This window comes from Raphanus sativus, chromosome 2 (genome assembly GCF_000801105.2).
Source record: "Raphanus sativus cultivar WK10039 chromosome 2, ASM80110v3, whole genome shotgun sequence".
NCBI lineage: Eukaryota > Viridiplantae > Streptophyta > Magnoliopsida > Brassicales > Brassicaceae > Raphanus > Raphanus sativus.
Window position 1 is genome coordinate 14,011,694 of NC_079512.1, and position 26,379 is coordinate 14,038,072.

The 26,379-nt window shown below is 43.9% G+C and overlaps 2 protein-coding genes across 2 annotated transcripts; one reads left to right on the forward strand and one right to left on the reverse strand.

Moving 5' to 3' along the window:
- Nucleotides 1-6,122: 6,122 nt before the first annotated feature.
- Nucleotides 6,123-8,629, reverse strand: LOC130501722 (uncharacterized). The gene is made up of 7 exons (XM_056996554.1): nt 8,310-8,629; nt 7,933-8,229; nt 7,759-7,866; nt 7,415-7,672; nt 7,000-7,317; nt 6,621-6,932; nt 6,123-6,536 (listed from the first exon to the last, which is right to left on the reverse strand). The coding sequence occupies exons 1-7, from the start codon at nt 8,502-8,504 to the stop codon at nt 6,252-6,254; spliced, it is 1,773 nt and encodes a 590-aa protein (XP_056852534.1). The 5' UTR covers nt 8,505-8,629; the 3' UTR covers nt 6,123-6,251.
- A 4,708-nt stretch (nt 8,630-13,337) lies between these two features.
- LOC130508557 (uncharacterized) lies at nt 13,338-24,665 on the forward strand (the record flags this gene model as incomplete). The annotated part of the gene is made up of 10 exons (XM_057004123.1): nt 13,338-13,407; nt 13,546-13,647; nt 13,744-13,882; nt 14,205-14,265; nt 14,335-14,394; nt 20,413-20,701; nt 20,846-21,417; nt 22,050-22,728; nt 22,942-23,843; nt 24,600-24,665. Coding segments are annotated over exons 1-10 (2,940 nt in total), but the record flags the coding sequence as incomplete, so codon positions are not given.
- Between the last annotated feature and the right edge of the window lie 1,714 nt (nt 24,666-26,379).

Below are 26,379 nucleotides of genomic sequence, written 5' to 3' on the forward strand. Positions count from 1 at the left end.
ACACAGCCTTCCGCACGTGATTCTTAATGGAATTGACGGAGTCTTGACATATGTCTGATCCTCCAAGGATACAGTCCACCCTCGAGTCGGGGTTCGATTGATGGGAGGGTTTGCTCAAGAGAGCTTCGACTTGTAAACTTTTTCCTTGGGGGAATTTCCCAAGAATCATGTCGACTCTTTTTTTGGGACCTGGAGGTGGCGAATCGGTTTCCTTCTCAGGTGACCTATCGCGTTTCGGGGAAGTGTCCCTGGAACCTCTTTTCTGATAAGGTGGCGGCTTTTTAAGGTCCACTCCCTTTATTTCTCCGGCTGCGAATTTAGCTGCCAGCTGGCGTTGGAGGTCCCAACACTCTTCGGTTGAGTGTCCTTCGCGATCGTGATAAGAGCAATGTTTGCCTTTATCGAAGCCTTATGACCAGGGAGTTTTGTTTGCTGCTGCAACAGGTTTCTCTTCCTTGTCTTCCTCGATTGCGTAGGAATGTTCTCCCTGAGTTTGATTATTTCGAGGGTTACCCTTTTTATGAGGTCCCTTAGTCTCGGAGGAGTCACCTTTCGAATGATTCTGTGGTTTCTTGTGGAGTTTATCCAGTGCAGCTGTCTCCTCCTCCAAAGTAATATATTTGGTGGCTCTATGAAGAGCGTCATCGATAGTTGGAGGAGCATTGAGTGTTAGCTCTGACCAGAATTTCGATCTATAGAACAGACCTCTCCTAAGGGCCTCGATGGCAACTTTGTCGTTAGGATTCGAGAGCTTAGTTCTTATTGCCCTGAATTTCTCGATGTAGACTCGTAATGAGTCTCCCATTCCTTGACTAACCTTCCAAAGGTCGGCCTCAGAGGCTTGCTTCTGGATATGGGTTGAATATTGCTTCATGAAGGCGTTGGTTAATTGATCGAAATTGTCTATCGAGGCTGGCTCGAGACCGGAGAACCACTCAAGGGCTGTTCCGACCAAGTTTTTGGCGAATGTCCTACAGTAACCTGCTTCACATTCTTCCTGTGTGAAATGGGCTTTAACAATTGCCAATCGGAAAGCTCTCAAATAGGCTTTTGGGTCGGAGGTCCCATCATACTCAGGAATTCTGATTTTTCGGGTATCTCTTATGTGAGAGCTGTCAATTCTGTCCGTGAATGGAGTTCCACGGGTTTCCTCAATTAAGATATCGATTTCGGGAGCGGAACTCGTAGCTTTATGGACTTGAGCTCCCAATTTCTGGAGAGCCGCGTGAGTTCGCTCCATATATCTACGGATAGCTTCAGGTCCTTCAAACGGAAGGACGTTGGGATCGTTCGCGGGTACCCGACGGGTAGGTTCCTGACGTAAACGAGTTGGCTCATCCTCCCATGCGGTTGGTGGGCTAAATCGCTCAGCATTTCTTGGGTTATCGGAGTCTATCCTTTGATAACCGTCCCCATTCGGGATCGAGCTTCTAGTTTGATAAACCGAAGCTGACGCTCTGCCCCAGATGGGAAGGACATTCCTGCTCCGGACCTAGGATCAGGCAGCGGAGGAGGTAAACGAGTACTCCTGTCAGTGACCTGACCGGGTGTGGAACTAGTTGTTGCTATGTTACTTCCCATAGCACTGGCATTAGGTGGATTGAACACGGGAGCTGTTCCAGTATGAGGTGTATGGAAAGCAGATCCGCGTCCTTCCGGGGTAGTGCTATCAGGGGAAAAGTTTAAACGTGCTCGGGGAAATGAGGGATCGGTTAATCGATCATGAAAGGTGACCCCCGGAGCCTGACGTTGCGGTGGTTGGGTTGTTGCGTTTAGAGATCTAGTTATCTCTTCGAATCGTTGTTGACGTACAGTCAGCTGATGCATCGTGCACTCACTTTCCTGAGCTTTATCTACCAATTGTATCATCATCTGGCGGATCTCAGAGAGCTGAGCCTCCGTTTGATTCGGAATGGCTTGCTGCTGAGGATTCTCGGTAATCGGGAGCCCGGAGGTGTTTCCACCTGATGACCTCGGGTTAGTAACTCCGGTTGTAGTTTGGCTCGTTCGAGCATCAACCGGAGGCTGTTGCCCAGATCGGTGGTCGCCACGTTGAGGCTCTGTGATTACAAGACTAGAGCCTCCGTCGTTCGGTGAGCCATCGCCCTGAATCGGGAGGTTAAGGTCAGACGGGGTTGTTGTCTGATCGGTAGGATTCATCCTCAAGTTAGAGTAAGGGATTCGATTGTTTCTTCCCCACAGACGGCACCAATTGTGAGGGATTAAACTCACCTCCTGATTTTAGGTCAGGTTAAGATCAAAATGGGAAGATAACGTGGGCTGAATCCCGTGAAGAACTAGAAGAATGAATATACGTTTTATTGATGATTTTTGAAAAGGATCGTTACAAGAGATGTTTATAACGTTTACAAAGAAAGAATTAAATGATTGAGAGCTTGTGTGTGAAATGGGTTCTGATCCCCTTTTCTTGATTGACTTCCTCTTTAAATAGCCCCAGGCTCCGTCGGTTGCTACCAACAGGTTCCCGAGATCCTCTCCGTGATTTGAGGGATTTGTAACAGCTTCCCTTTGACCGGGTCCTGCGCCTATTTATTTGTCCACGAGCTACCTCTTTGACCGGGTCCTGCGCCTGTTTACTTGTCAACGAGCTGCCTCTTTTCCTTGACCTCTCTGATGAACATCTCCAGCTCACAGCCTCCGGATCTGACTTAGCTGTTTTTGAAGATTGAATTCATGATGGGCCTTCTGCGGTCCGTTATCATTTCTTATTGTCTATCACTAGCTAGGGGGTCATATTTGGGCCCAACACACGCCTCTCGACGGTTTCCAAGGTAATTCACCTCTTTTCCTTTATTTTACTGCATTTTCTTATTTTTTTTTTATCCGCTTCTTGATCGAACTAGTTCTTCATCTTTAACCTCTCTCTGAGATTTCGCCTTAGTCCAATTCCTCTCTTTTGCTTCCTATTTCTCTTTCCTTTTACTATCATGGGTCAAAAAGAAGGTTCCGGCGAGGTTCAACTCTCAGCCTCCGGTGCCCGCATTATGAAGGTCAAGCAGGAAGCCGGTGAAAAGATGACAGAAGCCAAGAAGAAGAAGGTTAAAGACTCGATCGGAGCAAGAGTCAAGAGGATGAAGAAGAAAGGTAGCAAGAGCGCCTCCTCCGGTCCTCACTTCCCTTCGCTCTTAAAGGGTCAGGACGTCATCATTCTTGCTGTTCAAGCTCACGGCAAGAGCGATCTAGTTAGAGCTTGTGTTGAAGATGAGACCCCCGAGACCGTTCCGGAGGGTTGGTTCTACGTCCATGAGAAATATATCTCCAAGAGCCACCTTAGATTTCCTCTCCCCACCCTTTTGCTGGATCTCTTAGATCATTACCAGCTAGCCCTTCCTCAACTTTGCCCGTCGGTCATCAGAGTGATAAATGGGTTTATCACTAGGGCCAAGGAGGAAAGGGTTATCGTAGGGTTGACCGAGTTGATGAGTCTTTTTTCTATAAAGGAGAGTACTTCCAAGGATGGTGGAAGCGGTACCTACTACCTCCCATGTCGTCCAGGGTTAGGTATCTTTAAATTCACGGCCAGTGACGATGACTGGCGGAAGAAGTACTTTTATGTCAAGATTGATCCCTTGACGGTTCCTGTAGGCCGTGACCTCAGGAACTCATGGTCTGACATTTCTGGTTAGGATTTTAGGGATATGCTTGCATGTTTATCTTTGCTTATCGTGATGTGCTAATCGTTTTTTGACTCTTTTTGCAGAAATTAAGGATCCTGTCAAGTTGTCTAGTAAGCTTACTAGAGCTCTCTACAGGAAGCTGCAGCATAGCCCACTACAGGAAATTCGCGCATTGATAGCGTCCAATAAACGCTATCTATTACTATCGCAGCGTTGTTGGAAACGCTGTGTCTTCGACCGCGACAATAGGTCCGAGAGCTATTGTAGCACTTTTACGTAATGCTACATTAGTTACTTTTACGATAGCGTTTTATTAATTGCAATTGTTTATTTTACGATAGCGTTATCTTTCTGCCATTAATTGTATTATTAATGTTATAGTTGGTACTCGTACCAGCCCATACAACATTTTTAATAGCGTTTTATTATATGCTATTGATATGTATTTGTGATACAATAGCGGTTTCTTAAATGTAATTAATTTTTGCTACACTTTTTTAAGATAGCGTATTTTTAAAACGATATTATTTATTATTTTGTAATACAGCGTTTTCTTATTGTGCAATAGGCTTATATAAAATTAAAAAAAAATACAAAATCAGTTTTGCAAATTATTTATAATTTTTGATATCCCGAAATTTTTAATTTTGATATATATATATATATATATATATATAAATTTCAAATATCAAATCCGAAAATTAATATATTAATAATTTTAGATAATCCAAAATACATTAGCATAATCCTTTTTAATCACTACATTCAGCTTTTGCTACAAAAAAAACAGATTACAATTCAGCAAAACCTCCTTAGTTTCTTTGACCCTTGCCTCTAGAAGACTCTCCTTTCACTTGTTTAGAGTGTCTCCGTTGAGACATAACTCTTCGGTACATTGGATCGATGTCTTCTTCATCTTCCTCAATGCGGATCAAGTATCCAAGAGCTCTCCGGTACTGTCCTTCTGTAACCTCGACCACATCATCATCTGCTTCTTGTAGTGCTCTCTGGTACTGTCGGTCTGTGAGCTCAACCACATCATCGTCTGCTTCTTGTCGTGGCTGTTGGTGGGATGGTGGAACATCACATGCTTCTTGTCGTGGCTGTTGGTGGGATGGTGGAACATGAGATGCCTCTTGTCTTGGCTGTTGGTGGCGTGGTGGAATGATCCTAAGCACTGCTGGTGCCGGAAGTGCTAAGACTATTTCTTTCCTAGCTTGCATTTCTGAATCAAAGAAACAAATAAATTATTGAACAATATTATAACAACAAATTAAAGGAAATTGTCAATTAGAAATAAGATTACCGTATGAAATCCTCAATTAGAAACCTGCAAACAGAGAAACCTAAACATCAGTTCTATGTGTCTCATCTAATTGCTATGTAAGAAAGACCTAACCTTTAGGAGTCCCTGCCTCCTTTGCTCCTTCGAGCTTTAGGAAAACTACAAAAAGAAACAGTATCAGAAGCAGTCTCTTCAAGGAAAATTACAAGGATACGACAAATAGACGATTAGTTTTACCCAAATCTCTTCACAGAAGACGGCAAAAGTAAGGGTTCATCGTCGGAGAGGGTTACAGATATCGACAAAGAAGGTAAGGGTTACAGAGATCTTGGAGCCTAAGACATAAGAGAAGGTTGCAGAGATCGTGGAGCTTTCTTTTGAGGGAAACGAGAGAGAGAGAGAGAGAGATCGAGATGAGAGAGAGATGAGCTTTCTTTTCAGGGAAACGAGAGAGAGAGATATCGAGATCTTCGATTACGAGTGATATGTGAGAAGGTGATTTAACGGTGAGATGTGAGTAGCTAATCAGATCGTGTGGTTTTGAATAGCTATCCTGGTGATATAATATGATTGGCTCTCACTGAGACAATGGATTTAACGGTGAGATGTGAGAAGGTTCTAATCTGATCGTGTGGTTTATAATAGCTATCTTGGTGATATACTATGATTGGCTGATTTAGCATGTTATTCATAAATGGTGATTTAAAATGTTTTTAAAATAATTGTATGAAATAAAAAGGTGTTATAGTTAATTGGTAATTATTTTAACAATCGTAAAAACATTACAAATCATCTGAAAATTCTTTTTGTGACTAGTTATTTATAATTTATGAAATAGATGTCATGATTGAAATACTTGACACACATATGTATACAAAGCCATTTAGGGTATTGATTTTAGAGTTTAGGTTTTGAATAACTGATAAATTGTAAGATTAGATTTCATGATATTATTGTTACAGAATTTAATTTAAACTTAACTTTATTTTAGATTAAATAAATTGTATGAATTTTACCCTAAACTATACCCTAAATATGCCCTAAACTCTATACCCTAAATATACCCTAAACCATTTAGGGTTTTCGATTTATATTTTTGAAACATTATTTTGTATTATTATTAATGCAAATGTTTTTATATACTTTATTTAATGCATATTTTTAAGAAAAATATAATAACCAAGCAACACACTAAATATTCAAGGTGGTACAAATCATACAAATCAACACAGACATAAGGCTTATGTTTTTTAAAGTACTAAAGAGCATTCACGTTTTTTAAAAGTACAACAACATAGTAGATTTCTTGTGAGACATTCCTTGAGCATTCATATGTAAAGGAGTTTGTCATTTGGCCAAGCAACTATACTTCCTTGAGCATCAGCAATGATCTGAAGTTCTGAATTAGGTCTCCAAAGTGGTGCATCTTCAATCAGAGGAACATCAACCCATATCTTGCTTGCATTGGGGCCTAACCGAACAAAATGAACGACATCATCTGGATTAGTCGAGGAAACTCGACCTTCTGCAACCTTTTTTCCTGATCCCTTGCAATCTAAGAGGATGCACTTCTTTTTCTCATTCTTGCTGGTGTTAGAGCTGTTACTTGCACTCTAAACAGAAAATCCACACAACAAATTCAGCAACAGCAGAAAATTACCAACCACAATAAAAACTGAGAATGTTTAGAGACTTACCGCACGCGATCTACTTCTAGACATCAGTTCATCTCTGTTTGCTTGTACAGTAGCCTTAAGAATCTTATGGATAGGCCATGGGATGTTCTCACCGAGTGCATCACCAATCATCAACTTCTCCACATTTGGTCTCCATAGAGAACCATCTTCATTAACTACCCTATCTACTTTGACAATAGCAGCACTAGGACCCAATGGAATGTTGTTAACCAGTTTTTTTGGGTCAGTTGACTGGAGACGACCCTCAGCAACAAGTACATCCTCCTTTGACCAATCATAGATTAGGATTTTATCGCCTTCTCCCTCTGTAGGCTACAGAAACAACACTAGATTAGTTATCAACATGATTCTGTACTAGCTTCTTTACATATTTACTTACCATATTTTCTGAGTAGTCTTCATCCAGAATGAGCTTCTCAAGTTGCCATGCTATTTTCATTCCAATGGCTTGGCCAAGTGTGGTAACAGATGTCGTAGGCCTCCAGATAGGTGCTTCTTCATTTGTAACAGACTTAACTAAAATAGCACCAGCATGCATACCAAGTGGAATTCGTCCAATTTTGTAAGTTGGTTCAGATGAGCAGAATTCTCCTTCTCCGATGACAACATCATCTACTGAACACCAGTCTAAAATCTGACACCTAGGTCCTTTGCTCAGATCACTGAACTCAGAATTGGAGACACCGTCAACATGATTCTGAGAGAAAAAATAAAAAGATAAGTTAAACACTAATGTGAGTCTCTGGCAACCACAAAATTCATTCACGAAAAAGAAAAAGAGAAGTTAAACTTACACTTTTTGATGCAGTTAATCCACGAACTACATCCTTCAAACCACGAAGTTCATCCTGCAATTCAGCTTGCTTAGCTTCAAGTTTCAGTACATGTGAGTCTCTGGCCTGCATGAATGCTATCTTCGTAGCAGTTATTCCTCTGCCCATTCCTCTAATCCTTCCTGGTTTGTCTTTTCCTAGGACCTGACTCACAGCATCGTCGTTAACACTCGTACTGGCAGTGGATTCCATTTCAGTATCAAGGGTTTTGATTTTTTCCTGATTTCAAAGAATAAGACAGTAATAGCATAAGAAACTGAAGATTTAGACAACAAGAACTCAGAAAAAGAATTTGGAATGTTTACAATAGTATCTTCAAACTCAGGCCTCACAGGTCTCCCATCTGAATGTGTATGTCCTGCTATCCAGACCTTACTCCTAGTCACTTGCGTGGGGTTTGAACTTTTTTTCTTCTACACGTGACAAAAGGATATTACATTATTACAAGAGACTGGAATATTTTAAAAGTATAATCATACCATTTCATGAGCCAAGCGAACCATTCCCTTGCGACTAGTTGTGTGAGGAATCTGGTTTCTCCTCAATTCCCTGAATTTGTCACTAGTGACCTTAAAATCTTTTCCTTTCTTTGTCTTCACCCAATTCATCCAAGCTGACGCAGATTGAACATTGCTTGGTTTTAGTTTAGTAAGTTCTTCCATGCTCCCTACATTTCGCACAAGGCTTACAAGCCTTGACTTTGAAGACCTCCATATACACCCCATCTGCTTTAACACAGCTTCTTTTTGCCACTGTTCTGTCAGTTTGAACCTCGCCTACAAGAGTTTCAGAACTTAACACAATGCTAGAAGTTATGTAATGAAAGCTTTTTTACTATTTTCAGGTGAGAAAATACCTGAATTTCCTCCCACATTGTATCCTTGATCTGTTCATCAAGGTGCCTCCAATCTCCAAGAAGGACTGGTACATGCTCTCTCACAAGTGGACCAAGAAATGAGGAAAGTGTTACTGATCCATCCCCTACATGTTCACCGAGAGATATAAATTCAACTTCAACCTTGTCTTCAATGTTTTTAGCCACTTTACTCATCCTAGTACGCCCTCTTCGTCTCTTTGTCTTGGTCTCTGGCTGCTCACCTTGGACTGATTCACTTGGCTGCTCACCAAGGACTGATTCACTTGGATGCTGCGTATCATCTGCGTCTCCTTTTTCTAGTTCTTCTCCTCTAGTTCTTCTCCTTCGTCTTCTGTTCTTCTCCTTCGTCTTCTGGTTCTTCTCCTTCGTCTTCTGGATCTTCTCCATCTTTTTCTGGTGAATCTCCTTCGTTTTCTGGATCCTCGTTTTCTATCTCCTTTTCTGGTGATACTACTTCTTCACGAGGATGTTCTTCCAATGCAGATTCCTGAGTACCGATCTGCATATCAGTTGCTGTGTCTTCTGCTGTTTGACCAGTAAGCTTTCTGGGTCTTCTCTGAGTTTTCAATGGCTCAACACTCGCATCTTCACCTTTCTGGCGCTTACTGCGACGAACTGTACGTGCAACAGATTTCTCCTTCATAATGTTTACCTGAAACTATAATCATTAGAATCATCTACTAACTACCTTATAATACTAACTACCTAATAATGCTAACTACTAACTAACGAACTAGCCCAATTATTCAACTACTAGGACCCCATCACAATCAGCCCTAACACAGAAACTATCATCATCAGAAGATTCATTCCCCAAATCATCATTCTCTTCGATGGTTATTGGCGCAGCTACGAACTCTTCTTCGGTTTCTAACTCGTGATACCCTCTTGGCGGTGCTCTCATTACAACACTCCAATTTGATGAGTCATTTTCTCTGGAGTAAAACACTTGTTTTGCTTGAGAAGGCATAATGTATGGATCTTGGAGAAATGCTGCTTGGTTAACGCTGAAGTTCACAAGCATAAAGCCATCTTCCTCCTTGAGACCATTCCCTTTGTTGGCCCACTTACACTTGAATAATGGAACCTGGAACATGTGGTAGTCCAACAATATTATCTCTTGTATCACTCCAAAGTAAGAAACGACATCTGCAACGTGATTGGTATCTTTCACACTTGATCTACACATAGCAAAAGCTTCATATGCTACTCCACTGTTCTGAGTCTTCCGCTTTAAGAATTCAGTATGAAAACGATGTCCATTGATGATATAGCCATTATAGGTTTGAGCATTATGTCTTGGACCAAATGCTAACCATCTTAGTTGGGTCGAATGCTCTTTTGAATTAGTAGGGATCTGATATAAACAAAACCATTATGATTATTAGTGAATCAATACTGAGTAAACTAGAAGAGATGTATAGAGAACTTTGTAAATACCTTTTCTTTTAGCCACTGTGAAAACCGTTCTCCATGTAACTTCCACAAAAGAGTTTGATTTCTTCTGCAACGGATGTCCTTTTCTTGTAATTCTTCAAGATGCATTCTGATTTACAAATCCAAAGAGTTAGAATAATTAACTAAACCTATCATATATTAACTATAAACTATATGGATTCACACTTACTCAACATATGGATTCACAACACCCGTGTTCATTAACACATATCTGTGAGCAATGTCAAGCTCTTTATCAGATAGTGTAACTTCTGTAGCCTTATGAATTGGACGCCCTTCAAGTATATGCTCATCCAAATCAACATCTTCATTACGATTTGCAGACTCTAGAACTGGTACAGATGTTTTTAGAAACTCCAAGCAAAAAGCAATACATTCAGCTGACATATAACCCTCTGCCATACATGCTTCTGGCCTAGCGAAGTTCTTAACAAACGATTTAAGTGTTTTCATGTACCTAATTGTCCATCATACGAAAAATTTGTTAGATATTTGCTTATAACAACTAAAAAGAAAAACCAGAAAATACTATGTACCTTTCAAATGGATACATCCATCTAAAGTGTACCGGGCCACCCAAACGTGCTTCTCTAGCTAGATGTATTGGGAGATGGAACATTATATCGAAAAGAGATGGAGGAAAAAACCTCTCCATTTGGCACATCGTCTCCACAAGCTCAGACTCCAGTGTTATTAGCTTCTCTGGGTCAATTACACGCTGACATAATCTACTAAAGAAGTTGCATAATCTACTAACTGCAGTCCTAGGTCCTTTTGGCAGCAACCCTCTCAAAGCTACTGGTAACAAGTTCTGCAGAAGAACGTGATGATCATGAGACTTCAGACCACCAATCAGAGGAGGATCAAGTGAGACACAATTTGCAATGTTCGCACAGTAGCCATCTGGTCCTCTGAATTCTGATAATCTCTTACAGAATCTCTTCTTCTCTTCCTTGCTCAGCCAATAAGCAGCAGGAGGTAAGTACATTTTCTTCCCACGTTGCTGAGTGTGTAAGTTACGTCGAATCCCTATGTCCTCCAAATCTTGTCGTGCTTTGACACCATCTTTTGACTTAGTATTGTGCATCAAAAGGGATAGAATAGCATCAGAGACATTCTTCTCCACATGCATTACGTCGATGTTGTGACGCACCGGCATATCCTAACTCAACAAACAAAAACATAAATTAGTCACAGAAAGTGATAAAGAATTTACACGTTTTTTTAATAGAGACTAACCTTCCAGTAGGGTAAATCAAATAGAATAGAACGTTTCTTCCACTCCATTGGTCAGAGTCTTCTTCATATTCTTCATGTCTAAGCTCCTCACCATCACACAAACCTGATCTTTTCCTTTTGCTTTTCTTCTCCAAAGGTTTCCCAAATTCATTCTTATAATCCTTAAGCAGCTCAAATATTTCAGCTCCTGTCTGAATTCTATTAGCCGTCCCTTCCTCTGTAGTGTTGTCGAACCAAACCCTTCGTCGTCGGTAAGGATGACCAGGCCTAAGTCGTTTCCTATTTCCCAAATAGACGTACTTCCGACTAAACTTCAACCACTTAGAAGGTGAATACTTCCCACATACATTACATCCTTGTTTCCCTTTCACTTTACAACCAGACAAGGTCCCCAAACCTGGATAGTCGCTGATACTCCACAATAGTATAGCCTTCAGTGTAAAATTCTCCTTGGATAATGAGTCATATATCTTGATACCTTCATTCCACAAATCATTCAGATCATCAATCAGAGGAGCAAGATAAACATCGATGTTGTTACTTGGGGCAGTTTGACCAGGTATCAGAAGGGTTAGCATTATGTTCTCTGACTTCATGCACATCGTCGGAGGCATATTGTAGTTCACCAACATAACTGGCCATGTGCTGTGCTTCGTATTCTGGATAGAAAACGGGTTCATCCCATCTGTAGATATACCAAGTCGTAGGTTTCTCGGTTCAGCTGCAAAAAGAGGCCATCTAGCATTGACATGAGCCCACATCAATGAGTCAACCGGGTGTCTCATTGTTCTATCTTCAGAAGCATTACTGAAATGCCATTGCAAATCCTTAGACATTGTCTCCGATCTAAACATCCTCTTGAATCTTTCTTTTATAGGGAAATACCTGAGTACCTTTGCTGGAATCCCATTCTTTGTCTCACCAGAATGCTTATCAACTTCCCATCTTGAAGCCCCACACCTTGGACAGCTACTCATCACCTCGTACTGTTTCCGGTAAAGAATGCAGTCATTCTTACACGCATGGATGATATCATATCCAAAACCGAATATCTTCAAGAACTTCTTTATCTCAGATGTTGATGTTGGAAGCACATTACCCTTGGGAAGCATGTCATGAACCATACTTAAAAGCTGATCAAAGTAATTCTCTGAAATCGAACTCTTCACTTTGATGCGGTAGAGACCCATAATTGCTGCAACTTTGGTGTAGTTTGGGCACTCCGAGTATAGAGGAGTTTCTGCATCCTCTAATTTCTTCTTAAACTCAAGTTCTTCTTGACTCCCAACAACTTCAGGCTGTTCTCCATCCTTATTCGAGGATTCTGAACCATTTTCAAAGCAGGCAGATCTAAACAACTCGTATGTTTCTAACTCAGCATGTTGATCGTCAACTATTTTCTCAGACCTCCTCTCTCCATGGATACTCCAACACGCATTTCTCTTGTACTTCTGATCCATTCCCTTAATTACCAAATGATCCAGTATTGTGCCAGCAGTTTGATGACACACATTCCGACAGTCGATACAAGGACATAACATCTGTAGAGGATTACCCAATCTCTTTGCTGATGCATACACAAAACCACGTGCACCTTCCTCATACTCAGTGGTTGCCCTGTAATTTATAAAAAACGATTAGCACAAACCTTGGAAGTTGTAGAGAAGTTCAAGATTAAGCAAAGAAAGTTGTAGAGAAGTTCATACCTTGGAAGCCAAACCCATGACTTGTCCATTACCGCAACATCTCCCAAACCAACGAAACAGAAAGTACTGAAATTAGAAACCCCTAATTGAAACAAATTGAAATCGAAACACCTAAACCCCCAATTATAGTTTCTAAACCCAAGATCTATAAGAAATCGATGAGACAGAGCCAAAAACAAACCTTTAATCGAACACTTTCTTCGCGAACTGGTAGATCTAGGTTTTAGATGTTCGGCGGCTTTTGAAAGGGAGAAATGGATCGAGAGATATCTCAAAGGGAGAAATGCTGCTTGATTATCGTCTTCACTCTATCAATTTCTCAAAGTGAGATGGAAAATGAAAAAAAAGAGAAAAACTCGATCGAGACATTTCTGTAAGTGAGATGAGAGGGAGACTGAAAATTTCACTAAGTGTTAAGCGGGTCTTTTTTTATGACTCCCCGCTCCCAGTTTCGACAGCGTTTTGAAATACATAATGCTATGTATTCTACGCGTCACCATTTTTTTTATTAAGACTACCTATTCGTAGCGTTTACAAAAAAAGAAACGCTATTAAAATATTAAACATAGCACAAATTAAGAAACGCTATTATGCACTGCTATCAATGCGCGAATTTCCTGTAGTGGCCCTAACACTTGGGGAGCTTACACCACTTCGAGAGTTGGATCAGCTAGGTTTCCTGAGCGATACCAGGCGTCCTTCCCAGATTCAGTGACGGTTGCTGGTTTAGAGGGTAAACTTCTATTCTTAATTCATAATTTTTACTGTTTGAATTTGTCTCATGTGATTGATGAATCTTTTTCATGAATTAGTTTCTGAGGGTGATTCAGTTTTCGAAGTTTCATCTGGAGCAAGTACTTCCGAGAAGACTCAATCACAGAAAATGCCTATTCAGCCTTCCTTCCGTTCCAAGGGTAGATCGACCAAGGCTGCCAGCTCCTCTAGAGGAAGTGACAAGAACCAAGGAGGATCCTTCCTTGATTCTGTGAAGGAGGCTCTTGACGAAGGAGGCTCTGCTCCTGCTAAAGGTGTTAGCTCTTCGGAGCTTAAAGTTCAGGAAGTTGGCCTTCCCTCCGAGGTCCCGATGACTGAAGCTAATCCTCAAATGGCGAGGGATCCTCCAGAATTTGAGCCCCCGAGGAACAAGAGGTCCCGAACTGACCAGATTGACAGACCTTCGAGGTCTTCCTCCTCCTCCTCTAGAGGGGAAACCGTTGGCTGGAACTTTGCTCATTCGAAGCCTGGATCAGTTTTGGATGATCCATGGGGTTTGGCTACCCTGATGAGGCACATGAAGAGTACCGGGTGTTCCCTCCCCTCGATCTCCAATCTCACGCATAAGGACGAGTATGTCGATATTGCCCATCATATGGGTCAGGTATGAAGTCTATTTTGACTTTTAGCTTTATCTTTGGAAGATTTTTCGCTGAACCGTTTTTTGTTTTCTGTAGCTGGCTGGCGCTATTAACAGGGCTCAGTTCAAATTTGAAGATGCCGTTAACAATGCCCCCAGTGCTGAGGAATTAGCTCAGGTCACTGAACTGGTCAAGGCCAACAAGACTGAGCTCAATCAGACGCGGGCTCTGATCTCGGATCTCCAGGCTGAGGTAAAGAGGCTTGGCTCAAAATGCGATGCTCAGCAAGGGACAATCGAAAGCCAGGTTATGGATCTTCAGATAAAGAATAGGAAGATTGGGGATTTGGACGCTGCTCGGAAGATAGCCGAGTATCAGGTTAAGGAGCTGATTGCTTCATCCCAGAGCAGCCAGAAGAACAAGGAAGCTGAGGTCAGGCTAGCCGTCCGGAGAGGAAAGAAGGAGGTAGCTGAAGCCTACAACAAAGTTCTGGTTGTTGTCAAGGAGAAGTTCTCCAAGAAGAAGGACGAAGTCGATCTCCTGGTTCATGCTCAAGAGATTCAAGCCAACACCGAGCTCCTGAAAGACATGCTGGATGGCGAGATTAAGAGTACTCAAGACGAGTATGATCGCTTGGTGGCGATGATGCCGGAGGCTGTCGCGGCGTATGAGAGGGCTCAGGTCTCGGATTTCTCGATCGGCAAGCTCCCTCTTCCCCAACTCTCCGAGAGCTCAGGTACTTTAGAGATTAATATGTTTAATCTCTCCTTTTCTGGAGAGTTCGGTTCTAATTTGGGATTGATGGGTTCTTACTCAGCCCCAGTCGAAGCCGCCCTTGGAGGTAGCGACAAGGAGATGGAGGAGGAGGTTCCTGAGGAGGAAGATCCAGCCGGTAAGGGAGCTGAGAAGAGCTCGGATGACAAGGAAGTTTAAGAGCTGAGGCTCTTTCATGTTTTCTAGGATTTCTGCCCGATGGGCTTTGTTTCATTTGTTTCTAAGACTTATAGCCTGAGGAGGCTTTTAAACCTTTGTTTATGTTAAGGTCCTTGGAACCTTTGTTGGCCTAAGGAGGCCTTTAAACCTTTATCTATCAAAACTTGGTTTCCAGTTTCGTTTCGAGTTTTTCGATTTGACTTAGTCATTTTTTGGATGAGCTCGAATTTGGTTAAGAGTTTCGATAGAGACTGTGCTTTGGTTACTAATTAAGAGGGTTTAGTGAATCCTCAGAATTAGATCTCGGATTTTATGATAAGTCTGGAAGATGTGGATCGTTTTTGGCCCCTTAAAAGGGGTTCCTGAAGTATCGAGGTTAGCTTAAGGTTTTTAGGAACCTGAGTTCAACTCGGACACCTTAGGTGGAGGTTCTTGGGAACCTGAATTCGTTTGTGGGATTTTAAGACCCATTGAGACTTGCTTAGGATTTTAAGACCTGTTGAGACTTGCTTAGGACTTTAAGACCTGTTGAGACTTGCTTAGGATTTTAAGACCTGTTGAGACTTGCTTAGGATTTTAAGACCTATTGAGACTTGCTTAGGATTTTAAGACCTTTGTGATTTGATGAGGATTTTAAGACCTTGGATATTTGATAAGGATTTTAAGACCTTGGAGATTTGATAAGGATTTTAAGACCTTGGAGATTTGGTAAGGGTTTTAAGACCTTAGGTTCAGGTTCGTCGAGACCTGATATTGCTTGAAGGATTTTAAGACCTTAGGTCCAGGTTCGTCGAGACCTGAGCTAATCAGAAGGGTTTTTAGGACTCTAGGTCCGTGTTTGCAGGGACCTGTGTTGTTAAAGAATTGAGATATCGAGAATAATTGCTTTATTGATAATTGGATACATGGTATCATAGTAATCATACAATTTATGTATTATAACGATCATACATTTGCTGCTTGGGCTGTGTGATTTTAATCAGACATATGCCCCCTTTGATTGTGGTGGACGAAGTGTTGAAATGAGGTTGGGGCTGCACTCATGACGGAGTTGCCTACGTACCCAGTCAAGGGATCAAGCCTAACGTAGTTCAGGAATTTTAGGTACCTAATGATAATATCTCTTAAGATTCGTGGCATTCCACGATCTGATTTCAGGTACCCCGGTTCGCACCTTTCGGAGCTTGTAAACGCCAGGTCGTACCACGTGGATGATCTGGTAGGGACCTTCCCAGTTGGTTCCTAATTTCCCAGCGTCTGGTTCCTTGGTTCCTTCGAAAACTTTCCTAAGTACTAGGTCACCTACAGCGAACTGTCGGAGCCTGACTTTGAAATTGTACTGTCGTGCCATTGCTTGCTGATAGTTCTGAATGCGAATCAAAGCTCGGTCCCGTCTTTCCTCGATTAGATCGAGGCTGTCGGTTAGGAGCTGATCATTAGCTGCGGGATTGGACGTACAGAGTTCCCGGCGGAGGCTACCAGCAATGGTTTCAGCTGGAATGACAGCTTCCATCCCATATGCTAAGGAGAAAGGAGTTTCTTCTGTAGCTTTTCGTGGGGTGGTTCGACATGCCCAAAGTACTTCGAGTAACTTTTCTGACCAGAGTTCCTTCTGGGTTCCGAGGCGTTTCTTGAGGTTTGCTAATACTGATTTATTAGCAGCCTCCGCCTGTCCGTTTCCTTGAGGTCGGCGAGGTGATGAGAAGGTCAGGCGAATATTCCACTTGTCACAAAATATTTTGAAATCGTGGGATATGAATTGTCCTCCATTGTCAGTTACAATTTCGTATGGGACGCCGTGTCTACACACGATTTCTTTCCACACGAATTGCTCGACCTCGACCCTGGTTACCTGTTGGAAAGCTTCAGCTTCTATCCATTTCGTGAAGTAGTCTGTTAGGACTAAAAGGAAGCGTAGCTTCTTCTTTCCACTTCCTGATGCTACTAGTGGTCCCACGATATCCATGGACCATCTCATAAATGGATAAGGGGCGGATATGCTAGACAGCTTTTCCGCAGGTTGGTGTATAATCGGTGCATGCCTCTGGCATTTGTCGCATGAAGAGGAATAGGCCTCACAGTCTGCAATGATGGTAGGCCAGAAATATCCTTGCCTTTTGATTCTGATGGCTAGAGCTCTTCCTCCAGAGTGGTTCCCGCAAGAACCGTCGTGTATTTCCTTCATGAGTCTCATAGCAACGAGGCCATGGACGCATTTTAGGTAAGGTCCAGAAATGCTTCGTTTGAGGAGGACAGATTCAGTTACGCAATACCTCGCGCTTAATGCTTTGAGCTTTCGAGCCTCCCATTTATTGGGTGGAGTCTTTCCTTCTAGGATGTATTGCGTGATTGGAATTCTCCAATCCTCTCTCCCTACCACTTTGTTATGAAGAGACGAGGGAGGTTCCTGTTCGGGGCCTGGTGTCGTGGTGCCCCCGGAGGTATTGGTAGGATTGGGCTCTAGGGAGTCTGAATTCCGAGGAATACCTCCAGATGACTTTTTGAGAGCTGTACGGCTTCTGGTTTTAACTCTGCAGACGAGTGGGTCTGAGTTAGTGCCCCCGGGGGTATTCTTGGGATCAGGCTCTAGGGAGTCTGAATTTCGAAGAATATCTTCCGTGATTTGGATTGTGTTCCCGGAGGTATGTTTTTTAGAGCTGCATATTCTGGTTTTTGGGAACCAGAATGTTGTGAAAACCTGGGTAACTACCGTTTCAGGGTAGGTACCTTCGGGTTGCTCTGTTAGTTTGCTCTCTTTCTCAGCTTTAGTAGCTATGTCGATGCTTGGTTTTTCGATTCCTTCTACGGGTATGATCCGTTTTACGAGGGGGTCTGACGTGGAAGCTAAAGCAGCCAACGCATCTGCTGAGGAGTTCTCTCCTCGTGGGATCCTTGTTAGCTCGAATTTGTCGAACTGTCTAGCGAGGTTCTGGAAGACTTCGAGATATGCCCCCATTCTTTCGTCCCTCGTTTCATATTCTCCGTGAAACTGGCTAGCTACTAGCTGTGAATCACTATAAGCGTTTAGCTCTCGAATTCCGAGGCTTAGGGCAAGTTTCAACCCTGCGATTAGTGCTTCATATTCAGCTTCGTTGTTTGAGGCGCTGAATCCGAGCCTATATGACTGCTCAATGGTTTCTCCTGCTGAAGAAGTTAGCCTTAGACCGATACCGGAGCCCTGTTTTGATGAGGCTCCGTCGACGAATAGGCTCCACTTCGGAGATTCCATTTCGGAGTCTAACAGCTCGGATGTTAGTTCAATGATAAAGTCGGCAAGGACCTGAGCTTTCGCTGCTGCTCGAGGTCTATACTCGATATCATATTCGCTGAGCTCTATGGCCCATTTAGCCAATCGCCCTGACTGGCTAGGGCTGTGCAATATCATTCGTAACGGTTGTGAGGTCATTACAACGATCGAGTGCGATTGGAAGTAAGGTCGCAATTTTCTGGCAGCTGTTACGACTGCTAGTGTCATGTCCCTAGTTCTAACTAAGGCATCCGGACAGGCCATGGTGCGGGGAGTTGGGCTGGCCAGGTTGAAAAGACCTAAAGGCAAGCGTATCATGGTCTAAACAAAGGGTTAAGTGCATCAGGAAGCTGAGACTTGACCAGAATAAGAAGAAAAGAAGGAAATGGTAGCTGGATGAGTGACCCGGAAGCTGGACATGGTCCGGAAGCAGCTCAATCAGCTAGGTGGAGCTGGTAGGGAGCTCACACAGTCTTGGGCAGCTCACAGGAGCTGGAGGTGTAGCTCACTCAGCTCAGGCAACTGTCACTCAGCTCAACTCAGCTGGACAGAGTGATGGAGCCTTGACCGGCCATTGCGGACCATGAGTGATGGTTATGGCCCGGATGCTGGTTAAGGGTGTCCGTTGGGTCTAGGTTGCTTGGGCAAGGGAGCTGAGTGTTTGGGCAAGTATGTGGGCTTGAGATCGATCAGCCCAAAGGAAGAAAGGGACGGTTTGCAAGCGGTTGGGCGGTTTTGGGCGAAAAGGTGTCCGTTGGTCAAATGACCAATCACATCGCCGGGACGGTTGCCAAGCCTCTTCCCTATAAATAAACCCCTCCTCTGTCGACATAATTCATCAGAAACATAAGGGGAAACTCTGCCCAAATCCCTACAGAATCAAAGAGAGAAAAGAGAAGTGAGACCGCAAAGGCAGTCCGTGAGAAGCAAAGGTGATTCCGGTGAGTTCTAAGCCGTGGGCAAGTGAAGCTTGATCGGAAATGGATACCAGAGGAAAGGAGAAGGCTGCAGAGAAGAGTGTGGGGGCTTCCGAACACACACCTAAGGTACTGGATGCAAACCAAGTACAAACCGCCATGAATCATCCATCCGGGTGGTTTGGCCGTTTGATCCATGTGTGGATGGTTGCATCTATTGTTCTTTCTCTGTCAATATATCTCTTCTCTATCAAATTCTGAAGTTATCTATGAGTCTAAACTCATGAACACGCCACCAAGGCTTGGCCAGATCAGAGTAATCTCTCCATGGCCTTGGTTGGGCATGTATGGTCCGATCTCATGCTTCCAGTGGGAGTTATTGGGATTTGGCGTTTGATATCTCTTAGTGGGGATTTATAATGAATTATCAAAGTGATAGAATAATTTTATATGATTGATTTCGAGATGGTACCATGAGGCCGGTTAGGTTGTTCATGGCCAAGATCAACATGATCAAGGCCGGTTCTGGGAAATCCGCTTGGACCATTCTCTTAATCATGAATTATCATGATTTATCATGTGTTTTAATTAGTTTTTGGATGAGTAAATCAATGGTTCACAAATCGGCCAGAAATGGACTAAGTGTCCAAACCATGCTTAGGTTGTATATTGCTAGGATATCGGTCATGAATCTTATGCATATGTGTTGTGGGTTTTGATTTCAGGTCCTGACAGGGGTCGTGGTAAGGCTAAGGAGCCATGAAGACTTTGGCCGTGTGGGATGTGTGATGTAGTTCATGTTGTAAACATTGGATTTATGTTTAGCCTATTGTGCAACTTATGATTTGAATACTATGTATGGATCACATTTGATATATATATATATAAGATGATGTTTGCCTTAAGCTTCCGCATTGTTTTTATTATTGCATGAACCTCAAATGATTGAAAAATGACTAAGTAAAGATTGGACCTTAACCGGCTGAATTACACTTAGATGTTTAGGTAAGGCCGCGGACTGGTTGGATCATGGGATCCAGGTTTGGGTCTTACAAGTTGGTATCAGAGCATGCATGATTCTAGGCTGTTGGGTTAGGGCAGGTCATCACACATCCGGCTGGGTCTCATGGCAGGTTTTGGGTTTTGGTTAACATGATATTGCTTGAGGTTTGCAAATAAAAATGTTAATCTAACCTTTGCCTTGTGTTTTGTCCTTGTTGTCCTAAGGGAACTAAGAAGAAGTCTCGGAAGACTAAGGAGGGGACAGGGGCGTCCGGGGCAGGAGATGCCTCAGTGCCCAATCCGCAAGTGTTGCTGTCAGTTCCACCTACTGGTCAGACCAGTGAGGCTATCCTGACTGAAACTCAAGTGAATCAGACTGAGGTTCAGCTGGGTGGAGAGAACAGGCAGATGGACGAGACCGGGCAACCACTGAATGCGGCTGGAAGTCAGCTAGGAGCAGGAAGTGGGCAGCAAAGGAATGAACAAGAAGGAGAAGCTGAGTCCTCAGAGACTGGTAACCGGGTTGATCCAAACATCCAAGGAGATGGGAGGATTGGACCGGATGAACCAATGGCTGAACCAACCATGAAGCAGATACTTGATGCAATCAAGTTGATGGGTAGTCAGATGCTGGCTATGACCCAAGTGTTCACACCAGTTGTGAATTCTTCTATGGGTCAAACTACTCAAGCGCCAATGGTAGCTCCTGGTGTTGGTGTGACTGGTGGATATGTGGCGCCTCTTGCTGAGGTGATTGAGTTAGATCCACCAGTTGTGACAACCAAGAAGGTTGATTACCTAAAGGTGCTTGAGCACATCACCCGTTTGGGAACCAAACACTTTGCTGGAAGTGCTGATCCCATGGAGGCAGATGAGTGGAGGGACCGGCTAGCTAGGAACTTCAGGTCTACAAGGTGCCCTGAGGAGTACCAGAGAGACATTGCAGTGCACTTCCTGGAGGGAGATGCACACAACTGGTGGCTGTCCCTAGACAAGCGCACCAATGGTTCCATTGTGAAGTTCTCTGACTTTGAGGTTGAGTTCAACCACAAGTACTTCCCAGCTGAAGCATGGGACCGTTTGGAGGCTAAGTTCCTGGACTTGGTTCAGGGCAAGCGGTCAGTAAGGGAGTATGAGGAAGAGTTCAACCGGCTCAGGAGGTATGTGGGTAAGGAACTTGAGGATGAGAAGGTTCAGGTCCGCAGGTTCATAAGGGGCTTGAGGCCTGAGCTTAAGACTTATTGCTCAGTCCGTACCTTCAACACAGTCTCTGAGTTGGTGGAAAGGATGGCAATGCTGGAGACCAATCTGGCTGAGGAGAACAAGCACAAACTCAAGAGTGTGGTGGTGTCTTCCGGTCAGAGTGGCGACAAGAAGAGAAAGAGGGATGCGGCTGAAGGGGGTAAAACCTCAAGTGGTAGGCCAGAGTGTCCCAAGTGTGGCAAACACCATGGAGGAGAGTGCTGGAAGGCAATGGGAGCTTGTACCCGCTGTGGCAAGATGGATCACTCAGCTCGGGATTGTCCTGGTCCGGATAGGAACCGTGGGCAAGGCTCGACCAGTGAAGCCAGGACTTGTCATCAGTGTGGTAAGAAAGGGCATTTCCGTGTGGACTATCCCCAGTTACAAACTGGACAAGGCAAGGGCCGTGTTGAGAACAACCGGCCAGACCACAAACAAGGCCAAACTTCAGCACCTCGAGTCTATGAGCTTTCAAGGGATGTGGATGAGTCCGGACCCTTCAAGGCGATCACTGGTAAAATTCTAAAACCCATTCTTTTTAAATTTTTAAATTTGATAGAATGGCATGGTATGGAATCTAGGATGGACTAGATACTTAGAGAAGGTCTTATGTAGGGACCTTATGTATTGGTGGTGTGGAAACACATGTATTATTTGATACTGGAGCTACACATAGTTTTGTGAGTCCAGATATGATTGGAAAAGGTATGTTCCAAATGGGAACTAGGGATGATCTTGGCTTGGTGAGTGCAGCCGGTGGGCAAATGATGCACCCACTAGGTCTAGTCAAAGACATCCCAGTAATGATCCATAGTAAGGCAATGCCGGTGGATCTGATTGTGGTCCGCCTTAAGAATCACGAGGTGATCCTAGGTATGGACTGGCTTGGCAAGAATCGGGCCACCTTAGACTGTCATCGAGGAAGGGTGCAGTTTGAGAGTGGGTGTGGACCCCCGATCAGGTACCAAGGTATTAATCCGGCCTCTGGATGCTTAGTGTTATCAGCAGTCCGTGCGGCAAGGATGCTGGAACAAGGTTGTGAGGCTTATATAGCCACAATCACCACTAAGGAGGTCGTAGGGGATGGTGGCCCGGACGGGATACCGCTGGTCAGTGAGTTTGATGATGTGTTTAGGTCACTACAGGGCATTCCCCCTGATAGGTCAGACCCATTCATAATAGAACTGGAACCAGGGACGGCCCCAATGTCAAAGAGCCCATACCGCATGGCTCCAGCTGAGATGGCTGAGCTAAAGAAACAACTTGAAGAGTTGTTGGAAAAGGGGTTCATACGCCCAAGTGTATCACCCTGGGGTGCACCAGTCCTCTTTGTCAAGAAGAAGGATGGAAGCTTCAGGTTGTGCATTGATTATAGAGGGTTGAATATGGTGACTATAAAGAATAAGTACCCATTGCCCCGGATTGATGAGTTGCTAGATCAACTGAAAGGAGCCAAATGGTTCTCAAAGATTGATTTAGCATCAGGTTATCATCAAATCCCCATTGCATCAGAAGATGTGAGGAAGACAGCCTTTCGGACTAGGTATGGCCACTATGAGTTTGTGGTTATGCCATTCGGATTGACTAATGCACCAGCAGCCTTTATGAAGATGATGAATGGAATCTTCAGAGAGTACTTAGATGAATTTGTAATCATCTTCATTGATGATATACTGGTATACTCTAAGACTCGAGAAGACCATGAGAGGCATCTCAGATTGGTGTTGGAGAAGCTAAGAGAGCAACAATTGTTTGCCAAGCTAAGCAAGTGTAGCTTCTGGCAAAAGAGCATTGGGTTCCTAGGACACATAGTGTCTGAGGAGGGAGTATCAGTTGATCCGGAGAAGATCAAATGTATACAAGAATGGCCAAGACCAAAGAATGCCACTGAAGTAAGAAGCTTCTTGGGTTTGGCCGGATACTACAGGAAGTATGTCAAAGGGTTTGCAAGTGTGGCACAACCTATGACACAACTTACTGGAAAGGATGTCAAATTCATCTGGTCAGAAGCTTGTGAAAAGAGCTTTGAGGCCTTGAAGAACATGCTGACCAGTGCACCAGTTTTGGTGTTACCTGAGGAAGATCAACCATATGTGGTGTACACGGATGCATCCATTACTGGATTAGGCTGTGTGCTCACACAGAATGGGAAGGTCATAGCATATGCCTCAAGGCAACTCAGGAAGCATGAGGGCAACTACCCAACACACGACCTGGAGATGGCCGCGGTGGTGTTTGCCTTGAAGATATGGAGATCATACTTGTATGGTGCCAAAGTACAAATTCTCACAGACCACAAGAGCCTGAAGTACATCTTCACTCAACCTGAGTTGAATTTGAGACAAAGGAGGTGGATGGAGTTTGTGGCCGACTATGATTTGGACATTGCCTATCACCCAGGCAAGGCCAATCTAGTGGCAGATGCTTTGAGCAGGCGTAGAGCTGAGGTATCAGTCGAGAAGGAAGCTGAGATCTTGGAAGGGATGGTCCGGTCACTGCACTTAGACACCTTGGCTAGTGAGGATGAGCCTTGGGGTCTAGAGGCAGTGAACCAGGCTGATCTACTTACCAGAATCCAACAAGCACAAAGCTTGGATGAAAATTTGCAAAAGGTTGCAAAGAATGATAAAACTGAGTACCAAGTCACAAGAAATGGTACCATTTTGGTACAGGGGCGGGTTAGTGTTCCTGGTGACCGGGGACTAAAGGAAGAGATTATGAGCCAAGCTCATAAGTCTAAGTTCTCAGTGCACCCGGGACTAAACAAAATGTACAAAGACATCAAAAGGTATTACCATTGGATCAGGATGAAGGCTGACATTGCTGAGTGGGTGGCAAAGTGCCCTACTTGTCAATTAGTCAAGGCTGAACATCAGGTTCCAAGTGGTTTACTACAAAACCTCCCCATACCAGAATGGAAGTGGGATCACATCACAATGGACTTTGTGACTGGATTTCCCACAACCAGAAACAAGAAGGATGCAGTATGGGTGGTTGTGGACCGCCTGACCAAATCTGCACACTTCTTGCCCATCAAGAAAGGTGATGGAGTGGATGAGATTGTGAAAATCTACATGGATCAGATTGTGAGGCTGCATGGAGTGCCGGCCAGTATAGTCTCAGACAGAGACCCTAGGTTCACTTCTTATTTCTGGAGAGCCTTTCAAAAGGCCCTAGGGACAAGAGTGAACATGAGCACATCCTATCATCCTCAAACGGATGGTCAGTCCGAAAGGACCATCCAGACATTGGAAGATATGCTAAGGGCATGTGTTCTAGATTGGGGTGACTCATGGGAGAAGCATTTACCACTGGTGGAGTTTGCATACAACAACAGCTTTCACACCAGTATAGGTATGTCTCCTTATGAAGCATTGTATGGGCGGCCTTGCAGGACACCTTTATGCTGGACCCAAGTGGGGGAGCGCAGCATAATAGGTCCTGAGATTGTGGAAGAGACCACAGAAAAGATCAAACTGGTCAAAGAAAAGATGAGGGAAGCTCAAGACCGCCAGAAGAGTTATGCTGATAAGAGAAGGAAACATCTTGAGTTTGAGGTTGGTGATCTAATCTATCTCAAGATGATTACTTTCAAAGGGAGGGCAAGAGTTTCTGGGAGAAGGAAACTAGACCCAAGGTTCTTAGGTCCATTCAGGATACTTGAAAGAGTTGGGGCAGTGGCTTACAAACTGGATTTGCCATCTGAAATGGATGCTTACCATAATGTATTCCATGTGTCTCAACTAAGGAAGTGCCTAACGGATCAAGACATTGTTTTGCCAGAAATTCCAAAAGATCTTGGTAAGAACCTCACCTTAGAAACAAGGCCGGTTCGGATCATTGATCGGATGGAAAAGGCAATGAGAAAGAAGACAGTTCCTATGCTAAAGATTGTATGGGAATTCAATGGCAAAGACATTATCACTTGGGAAACAGAAGCAAGAATGAAAGCTGAGTATCCTGAGTGGTATAGTCAGTATGTGGTTGGAGAATCATCAAGTATGAACTCGGGGACGAGTTCCTTCCAAGTGGGGGAGACTTGTCATGTCCCTAGTTCTAACTAAGGCATCCGGACAGGCCATGGTGCGGGGAGTTGGGCTGGCCAGGTTGAAAAGACCTAAAGGCAAGCGTATCATGGTCTAAACAAAGGGTTAAGTGCATCAGGAAGCTGAGACTTGACCAGAATAAGAAGAAAAGAAGGAAATGGTAGCTGGATGAGTGACCCGGAAGCTGGACATGGTCCGGAAGCAGCTCAATCAGCTAGGTGGAGCTGGTAGGGAGCTCACACAGTCTTGGGCAGCTCACAGGAGCTGGAGGTGTAGCTCACTCAGCTCAGGCAACTGTCACTCAGCTCAACTCAGCTGGACAGAGTGATGGAGCCTTGACCGGCCATTGCGGACCATGAGTGATGGTTATGGCCGGATGCTGGTTAAGGGTGTCCGTTGGGTCTAGGTTGCTTGGGCAAGGGAGCTGAGTGTTTGGGCAAGTATGTGGGCTTGAGATCGATCAGCCCAAAGGAAGAAAGGGACGGTTTGCAAGCGGTTGGGCGGTTTTGGGCGAAAAGGTGTCCGTTGGTCAAATGACCAATCACATCGCCCGGACGGTTGCCAAGCCTCTTCCCTATAAATAAACCCCTCCTCTGTCGACATAATTCATCAGAAACATAAGGGGAAACTCTGCCCAAATCCCTACAGAATCAAAGAGAGAAAAGAGAAGTGAGACCGCAAAGGCAGTCCGTGAGAAGCAAAGGTGATTCCGGTGAGTTCTAAGCCGTGGGCAAGTGAAGCTTGATCGGAAATGGATACCAGAGGAAAGGAGAAGGCTGCAGAGAAGAGTGTGGGGGCTTCCGAACACACACCTAAGGTACTGGATGCAAACCAAGTACAAACCGCCATGAATCATCCATCCGGGTGGTTTGGCCGTTTGATCCATGTGTGGATGGTTGCATCT